Source organism: Microtus ochrogaster, chromosome 10 (assembly GCF_000317375.1).
Source record: "Microtus ochrogaster isolate Prairie Vole_2 chromosome 10, MicOch1.0, whole genome shotgun sequence".
Lineage (NCBI taxonomy): Eukaryota > Metazoa > Chordata > Mammalia > Rodentia > Cricetidae > Microtus > Microtus ochrogaster.
In genome coordinates, this window is record NC_022016.1 from 62434179 (window position 1) to 62443374 (window position 9196).

Sequence of the window (9196 nt, forward strand, 5' to 3'; positions counted from 1 at the left end):
CAGGCTGGTCTCAAACTCACAGAGATCCGCCTGCCTCTGCCTCCCAAGTGCTGGGATTAAAGGCGTGCGCCACCACCGCCCGGCTAGAAAGAGAATGTTTAACTAAGAATGTAGCCCGCAACCCTCAACTGATCTGTTCATTTCCTTATATCATGTTAATGTGGTTTTTTTTTTTTTGTTCTGTTTTTTAAATCTTACTCCTACCTTTTGGGGTTGGGAAATTTTAAGCAAATGGAAATTAAATGTGGGCGAGTTCAGTATTCACTGGAACACCCTCCTAGTACTATCCTATGATTCTGTTTTATTATTTTCACTTATTTTTCTAATCCCCATACCCCTACCATGGTAAGTGGTATACTTGTTGATGCTGGTCTCCAACAACAGTCTAGGCATGTAGGTCAAAGATGGATGCCCCAACACTGCAGAGGAACCTTGGGGTGACTGTCCAGGCAGCTAGATGTCTCTGTCATTCTGGAAGTTGTTAGCTCTGCACTTTTTGTTTGCTCAAGTAATATTTTATGCTTCTTGGGTCTCTGGTGGAGATTGAAGACTATGTAGTTATGTTTCCTTGTTACCAAATTCAGATAAGAGCTAGTTCCAGGACAGGCTCCAAAACCACAGAGAAACCCTGTCTCGAAAAACCACAAAAAAAAAAAAAAAAAAAACCTTACAAGAGAGATGTAAAGTTTATAAGGCTGAGAAACATAAAACCTTAAGTTGTTTATCTAAAAAGATATTTTTTAGAATGGTAATACAAGTTATGACATAAATGGTTTATGTCTACAACTTTGGACTAAGATAGGATAGATAATGGAATATTTTCTCTAAATTTGCCAAATACAAATGGACTGGATATTGTAAATGTAATTCTTACCTGATATTTGTTCTTATTGTATATTGTTTTATTGTGTTAGAGTTAAAAACCTTTTTTTTAGACAAAAGGGGGAAATGTTGTGGAACATTCCTTTACACTGTATGAAGATATGTCATTGTGATTGGTCTAATAAAAAACTAAATGGTCAATAGCTAGGCAGGAGTTATACCAAGTACTTCTGAACAGAGAGAGCTCTGGGAAGAAGAAAGGTAGAATCACCAGCTAGATGGAGAGGAAGCAGGATGGGAAGTGCAGAGTAAAGGTAACTGAGCCATGTAAAAGAATGTAGATTAAAGATATGGGTTAATTTAAGTTATAAGAACTAGTTAGGAACAAGCCTAAGCTAAGGCTGAGCTTTCATAATTAATAAGTCTCCATGCCATATTTTGGGAGCTGGCAACCCTAAGAAAAATCTGACTACAATTATGGATTATCTGTTTCTGTGCTGTGTAGTCAGAGCCCAGTTGTTTGTGCCACACCAAGTCTTGCCCTCTACACAATCTACCTTGACGTCATTCTCTGCTGAGCTGTCAGCTATGAAAGGCGGCACAGGCACAGAGAGCCAGGCATAGCCAGAGGGCAAGGTGCCTAGCTGACTCAGGACTGCACTAGAAGGGGAATTACTCCTGACGTTCAGAACAAGTTCAGGCTGGGATTAGAAGCTCCAGAGTTGTCATTTTGAAGATGATTTTAGATGGAGACTTTTTGAGTGAGCCCTTTATCAGGTCAGCATTCACAGGTCAAGAAGAGAATCTAGGGAGGTTCAGAAGGAGAGGCTTATAAAATTAGAAAAAAAATTGAATGTGGTTTCCTAGAAACCAAGGGAAGAACATTTTAGGGAGGGATGACCAGCTGGGCCATACAATGTTACAGAAAATGTCAGGTTAGGGGGCTGGTTTTTGGGACACACTATGGCTGAATACAGAAGCTTATAGGAGCCGGGCGATGGTGGCGCACGCCTTTAATCCCAGCACTCGGGAGGCAGAGGCAGGTGGATCTCTGTGAGTTCGAGACCTGCCTGGTCCACAGAGCTAGTTCCAGGACAGGCTCCAAAGCCACAGAGAAACCCTGTCTTGAAAAACAAAGCAAAGCAAAACAAAAACAAACAAACAACAACAAAAAAAGAAGCTTATAGGAAGGCTGGGTCTAAGGTTAGGGAAACAAGCTGTCTGGGTATGTGTGCACACCCCTCACTGCACACACGTGCTTCCACACCATGCACACATTGTCTTCCTTTGGGGCCTGAGAACAGATGAGATTAGAATCTGCATTCAGGGACTGAGAAAAGGTTTGGGAACATGAACTGGATTTTTGACAAAAACATTTTTGGTAGAATTACAGACCATGAACTGGGCTGGAAAGATGGGTCAGGCCTCAAAGGCTATGGCTCACAACCAAAGAATGTCAGGAGTTCAGTTCACAGAGCATGAACAATGGCTGATTAGAACTCGTACAAGGAAAGGGGCAAAAATATCCAGAGATCTGCAGTGCCAACATTTTCCACAAATTTTGCTGAGAAGTGATAGAAATGGGGGAGGGGTTAACCAAAGATGGATGTAGACCCCAAAACCGGGGCTCTGGGTTAACATGGGAGAAATTCTAACATTTATTGCACAGGGGCAATGGAAAGAGAGGGAGACATTCCAGACACTGGTGAGCTGACAAGCTTAGCTGGCGCCTGAAGCGCTGGGGAGAGGCTGACTTCTCTCTCCAGTGAGGCCGCCTGTCCTCAGGAGGAAAGACAATGCTTGCCTACAAACCAGAAAGCAGGTTGATAGTTCTGGTGGTTTCCATTTTCTTGGTGACCATCAGCTGGGAGACATTACGGGAAGGAGGCTGGAGAGGAGTGAAGGGGTTCCCCAGAAGGGTGGCTGGGTGAGGGATTCCTTTTTGTGCCTTTGGTAGAGGCTTCCTGGTGTTGAGCAGTTTGGGTGTGCTGGCAGGTTCAGAGTACAATGTTGGTTTGGATTTGGAAGAATCCAGAAATCCCCGAGAGCAGTCCCTAGAGAGGTCTCCTAACTGGTTTCTTGGAATTCCACCCGTTTGAGTCATTTTCCTGTAATGCTAGTATGGGCACGGCAGACATACCTTTTCTTTAACTCTTTCAGTGAAGACAGAAAAAAGTGGTAAATTGCTTCTAAGGAAGGAAACAGGCCCAGCATAGTTCAGGGCATCCTTGTGTAGTGTTTGCGGTGGAAGGTATTAAAAACTCACATGGGTTTATGTACTTTGCAAAAGACAAAACCCCCACCTTAGAACAGTGGTTCTCAATCTATGGGTCGCGACCTCATGAGGTGTCGCCTAAGACCGTCCATCAGAAAACATTTACATTACAGTTCCTAACAGTGGCAAATCTGCAGTTATGGAGTAGAAATGAAAATATTATGGCTGGAGGTCACCACAACATGAGGTATTAAAGGGTCGCAGCATTAAGGAAGATTGAGAAACACGGCTTTATAAGTTTCTATGGCTTTCCACCCACCTCAGGGGAATGAAACCTTTTGTCTGTAACGCTGTGGCTGTGGCTGCCCTTCCAACCTCTCCAGCCTGCTGTGGCTCTGCTAGGCTCTTCCCGGCCTCGCCTGGAGTCTGCACACAAGCCTTTGCTTTTGCCTCATTTTCTAGTCCTATTTTCCTTCTCTGTTTCAGCCCCCTATACCACACACATGTTCACACCCCCTGGTCCCAAGCATTTCGGGAGGAGGCATTTGTAAAAATCCCGATTAACGGCTAGGAGCGGGCCCATCTTGCCTCCCTGCACTAGTCCCGGGGTCGGGTTCCTGGCTACGGGAGGACTCGCCACCGAGTGAGCGCAGCTCAGGGAACAAAGGCGCAGGGCACTCGGCTCGCGACCGTTGTTCCACAGCAGCCACCGTCTGGGTACTCTGGGAGGAAAGGTAGGCTGCTTAGGAGCCGAAGCCGAGCGACCTGGCCCGATGGGGGAAGACAGGCAGAACCGGGAGGAGGTGGCCGCGCGGGGCGAGACCACGAGACGGCCTGGCCCGCAGCACTGGGGGAGGCGGACGGCGAGAGAGTCCACCGGCTATGGCGGGACAAGGCGAAGGCCCTCAGTGTCCTGCTTCGACGTGAGCCATCCGGCAGCCGCCACACTCGTGGCGACCAGGCCAGTAAAAGCCGGCCGACCCGGGTCCACCGCGGCGGCCACACAACAAGCCACAAGGGGGGGACGCGGAGGGAGCAGCCCCGCGCCTGCGCACCATAGCTCCACCCACCGGGCCGCCCCTTCCCGCCCTCTGCGTGCGCGCCGCCTCGGGTCCGCCTCTCCGAAAGACGGCTGGCGCGTGCGGCCCGGCCGAGCACTGGTTGCCCGAACCTCACCGTGCGCGCGTCCGCCTGCTTGTGGCTGACGTGAGACTCTGAAGCCGGCCTCAGGTAGGCTGACTTCGGGGATCCCGGAGGAACGGCTCCCGGGTGCAGGAGCCCGTGGCGCCGACAGAGCCCCGGCTCGGGCGGCCACGCCACTGGGGTGATAAACGCCTGTCCTCACCAATCAGGGGAGAGACATCCCGGCTCCTGCCCTATGGGCTGCGTCTCTAACGGGAGCGGGGCGGGCAGTCTCGGAACGCGAGGTACCGGCTCCCGCGCGCGGGCCGCGTGGCCCAGCTGAGGGAGAGGGGTCGAGTGGGGAGAATCGGGCAGCCGGGATCGGTGTGGTGGAAAGCGCCGAAGGCCGCCCCCGAGGGGCCTCCCCGGGCCTCAGCCTGCCACTGGTGGGGCCGGCCCGGCGGCCTGGAGAATCCTTCCGGCCCTAGCCCGCGGGAGGAGGGGGCTTGTAGGCTTGCTGGGCCTCACGGGCCTGGCCGCCCAGCCGCTGTCTCTCTTTCCAGTCCTGGGCAAAGATGCTGGCATTTGGAGCTGGTCTACGTCAGCATTGCTCACTTACGGCCACGCTCGTCCTTTTGATTCCTCAGCAGCTCGGTGACGCGGCTGCTGCTGCGGGGGTTCTCGTCCCACTTTTTTGTGGCGGCGCAAACCCGGGCAGCGGGCGCCCCGGGGGGCTAGATTGAGATCTCAGCACCAGCGGGTTCTGACGGGTTCTGAGCTTATTTCCTTTCCTCCCTCCCTCCCTCCCTCCCTCCCTTCCTTTTTTCCCTTTTTTTTTTTTTTATCTCTTGATCTATATTGCTTTTGTACTTGAAAACCTGTCATCTTCAGGAAAAAGTTCAGCGTGGACATTCAGCTTTGCCCATCCATGGGCTGGCCCTTTGCCCAACCCATCCCTTTGCCCTCATCCTCTTTCCTTGGTGTATCCCCGGGGCTCACCTGCTTGTTCACGCGTTGCTGTTGTTTAGCTTGGTTCGGTCAGACAGCCTTTAAGGCCCATTGCAAGGCAGGTCTTCAAAACAAGAGTGCCTGGATCCTCCTGACTCCAGGTCATCCCTCCCTGTCCTCTGAAGAGCCCCAAGAGGCTACCTTGCTCCTGTCACTGAAAGATGGGCTTTCTTATTTCCCTTTAAGAGCCTCGGTGTGTTCTCTGTGCTTCCTTCGATCAAACCCTGCTACTCGTTTAATTTTAAGTGTTTTAACCAGCCTGCTAGAAATTTGAAGTGTGGACCCTCATCTGACTTACATTTTTTTGAGGTGCCCCTAGCATGTGAGTAGCTCTCCCATAGTAGGTAGTTTGTAAATGTTAGGGAATGGGTCCTCTCCAACTGGATCTTTGTGGTTGTTTTTTTTTTTTTCTTCTTGCCAGTCACTGTGGGAAGACTGCCATAGTATTCTCTGGTGGGGCTAGGTGAGACGATTCTTGCAGTAGCAACCTGTTCTGAACTCATTCAGAGTGGCTGAGGAATCTGTAGGAACATCAGAAATTTTCTCCGTGTGTCTAATAGACTTCGTGAGATATGCTAGGTTAGCACATACCTAAAATATACCCAAGTTTTGTATGCATGTGCTGATAAGGAACCATTCAGTTATGAGGTGACAGCAAATCTCCCAAATAACATTTAGTGTGAGGAAGAAACTGTGCCATATTTTGGGGTTCACAATCTGCATTAACATACTGAAAACTCCTGAAAATCATGGGTTAAAGATTAGTCAGAATTTCTTTTGATTTTTTTTTTCCCATAAAGTAAGTCTCTTTTCCCTCTGTTGAGATAGGGTCTCCTTATGTTTGTAGAGTGTCTTTAAACTTGGGACAACCCTCCTTCCCAAGAGCACCCTTTTTTTCCCCCTCAAGATGGGGTTTCTGTAGCTTTGGTGCCTGTCCTGGAACTCTTATAGATCAGGCTGGCCTTACAGAGATCCGCCTGCCTCTGCCTCCCTAGTGCTGGATTAAAGGCGTGCGCCACCACCACCCAGCCATGTAACCAGTCTTGAGACCCAAGAAACCAATGGAAAGTCCAGGTCCATAGAGAGCAGACTGTGGGGATGGAAAGGGCTCCTTAATGACCCCAGAGGTGACGTGGAGCTCGGATGCTTACTTTTGGCTCATTCCTTACATTTTCCCAAATGAGATCTTTGGAGACCTGCTCTTCACCACTGTCAATAGATACAGCCCCAGAAAGCAACTGGGCGGAAGGGGTCCAGCTCTTAAATGATGGCTGCCCCACCTCCTGGTGCTGGGACTAAAGGCGGGTGCCACCACCGCCCAGGCCTTTCTGGAAACCCGATTGCATTTTGCAGAAACATACTTTTGAAACATTGCAGCAGAGAATAGAAAAAGCAGGCCAACATTCCTTGCTGTTTGAGGGGAAAGATATTTCAATTATTATGATTTCCTTGCCAAGTATGTTCCTGGGAGGAGTGGGGCTGGGAAATGCTTCCAGCAAAACTTCCCTGTCCTTGTTCCTTAGCTTTAATTTGGCCTCACACAGAGCGTTTCTAGAGGGGAAAAAAAAAGTGTCTTTTTGCTAATGTAAATGTTTTCCTGCCACAGGGTGACTGAATTTTCTCTTTTTTGGTTAAATTTAGGTTTGCTGACCTAGTGGTCTCCCAAGCTGAGGACTGGTGATAAATCTTTTGATGTGTCACTGTCTCCTTGCTTGTTGATGCTGTTTTCCCTGGTCTCTTGATTCTGCTGACCTTGCATCTACAGTACTTGTCTCGAGTGTTTCTTTTACTATGTTATTACTATCTAGGTTTAATGTGATCTCTGTTTGCCTCCTCCTCTGTTCAGTAGGGGCTTTGGACTGGATTATTTCACAAGTTCCATTCCCTTCAGCCTGTATCATCTCTTTAGGACATACTGGGGAGAGATTGCTGCCAAGAAACATTGATTAAACTACAGATGAGAACTACATGTAATTGAAGGAACTGGAGGTTTTGTATGGCTTCTTTTAAACGCTTAACAGTTCTTTCCTGTTGGTCAGTCTTCTAGAACTTAGCAGAGCTTTGTTCTCTGTGTGTTTAGCCAAACATATTTTTTTCAAGGAGAATTGGAATGCTCTTTCAAGATTGTGACTTTTTCTCTCACATAGGGGAAATTTTGAGACATTTGCCTGGTACTCAGTGTCTGGCAATGATACTGGCTAACTGGCTGTGAAGGTTTATTTGTAAGATGTATGTATAAAAATCTGTGTGTACTTATATGTAAATTTCCCTTCTAGGTTAAAAGGGAAAATGAAGTACATTCTGGTTACTGGTGGTGTTATATCAGGAATTGGAAAAGGAGTCATTGCCAGTAGTGTGGGCACAATACTCAAGTCATGTGGCTTACATGTAACATCAATTAAAATTGACCCCTACATTAATATTGATGCAGGAACATTCTCTCCTTATGAACATGGTAAGCGAACTGCAATTTTCTCTTCTAAATAGTAGCTGTGTCTATGTAAGAACATGCTAGCTCTTGGGGATTAGGTGTACATCTTGCATAATTTCCATTTCCTGCCTTCTAGAATGATCTTTAGTGTAACAGAATGATGATTTTTCTCTCAAAATAAAAGGAAGCAGCTATCTTAATAGATAACTTATTTTCTATAATAGATGTGGAATGTGGATGGCAGGTGGGTGTGGTAGCAGCGAAATGAAAGTTTTTCATGTCATTTAAAAGAAGACAAAATATGCTGTTTGTGGCCCTGAGTGCTGGGATTAAAGGTGTGCGTTACCACTGCCTGGCTGGAGAAGCAGTTTTAAAACCTACCTTAAAAGCTGAGTCTGGTGGCATAGTAGTAGTAGTAGTCCTAGTACTTAAGGAGGCTGAGACAGGATTGCAAGTCTGAGGCCAGCATGGACTAACTACGTAGTGAGCTCAAGGCCAACCTGGGCTACTTGTTCAAGGCTAGTTAGGATTATATAGCAAGACCCTGTGAAAACAGTGAAACTCATTAAGACCCTGTGCCTTCAAGTTTTAAAGTTCTATACTTTTGCTTTTTAGTGTTGAAATAAGAATCTGGAGGATATATACTGCCGTTTTAACAAGTAGCATCAGAGGATCCATGTACTAGAGGAATTTTATTGTTCTCTCAGTTCTAGAGGATTGAGCCGAGGGCTTTGTGTGCTAGCATTGCCCATCCACCTTTGAAGGGATTTTAATACAAACTTCTTGAGCAGAGGTTGGGTTCTCTGAAGGGTGATATAAGACGGTTTTCCTGTTTTTGAGCTTGTTCCCTGTGTAGATGGTGGGAATGAGTCATTCTAGGCAGCATTTCTTTCCATCATGAAGTCACGAAGAATAAATGTGAAACAAAGGAATGGGGCAACTAGGACTATTCATAACTGCCCAGAGCTAAAGTGTGCTCCAAAGCTGGCTTTAAAGTCAATGCACCCTTTCTTTGTTTATGTCATAGAAGTTTCGAATAGTCCTGCTTCTTTTCTTGAACGCTTGCTGCTTGGGTAGGTCTTTTGTTCAAGATCCTGCATTACTGCAGCGTCTCTTCACCACAGTCTTCATGACTGGGCTTTCCCCCATTCCATGCTTCCCAGTAGTGAGTGAGTTCAGGTTGGAAGCACGAAGCACTCTGTTGGAGAGTAATTGGCAGTTGTCTTCAGACATTTAGTTTTCTAGAAATGATGTCCTTTTTTTGTAATCTGGTTGTGCAGACTTTGTTCCATCTGAATGTTTATATTTCAAGATTGAAATTGCACATGGCAAATGTGTTTTTCATTTCCTTGAACATGTTCACTCTTCACTGAAGGAGAAGTTTTTGTGCTGGATGATGGTGGAGAAGTTGACCTTGACTTGGGAAATTATGAGCGGTTCCTGGATATCCGCCTCACCAAGGACAATAATCTGACCACGGGGAAGATATACCAGTATGTCATTAACAAAGAGCGCAAAGGAGATTACCTGGGGAAGACTGTCCAAGGTAAGACTGGATTTACCTTTAAGAAAGAAACTGTTGGGGGCTGGAGAGATGG

General features: G+C 47.1%; 1 protein-coding gene across 4 annotated transcripts in view; it reads left to right on the top strand.

Annotated features, from left to right (window-relative positions):
- The first annotated feature begins 4137 nt into the window (after positions 1-4137).
- Positions 4138-9196, top strand: part of Ctps1 (CTP synthase 1) — a 27599-nt gene continuing 22540 nt past the window's right edge. For 2 of the 4 annotated variants that reach the window (XM_013348362.2, XM_026781995.1), the window contains exons 1-3: positions 4138-4267; positions 7444-7622; positions 8974-9144. In XM_013348362.2, the coding sequence (XP_013203816.1) occupies positions 7457-7622; positions 8974-9144 (337 nt within the window). In that variant the 5' untranslated portion in view covers positions 4138-4267; positions 7444-7456. Of the gene's footprint in view, positions 4268-4324; positions 4465-7443; positions 7623-8973; positions 9145-9196 lie in introns of those variants that run through there. The other 2 variants (XM_005353325.2, XM_005353326.3) reach the window with 2 other exon arrangements.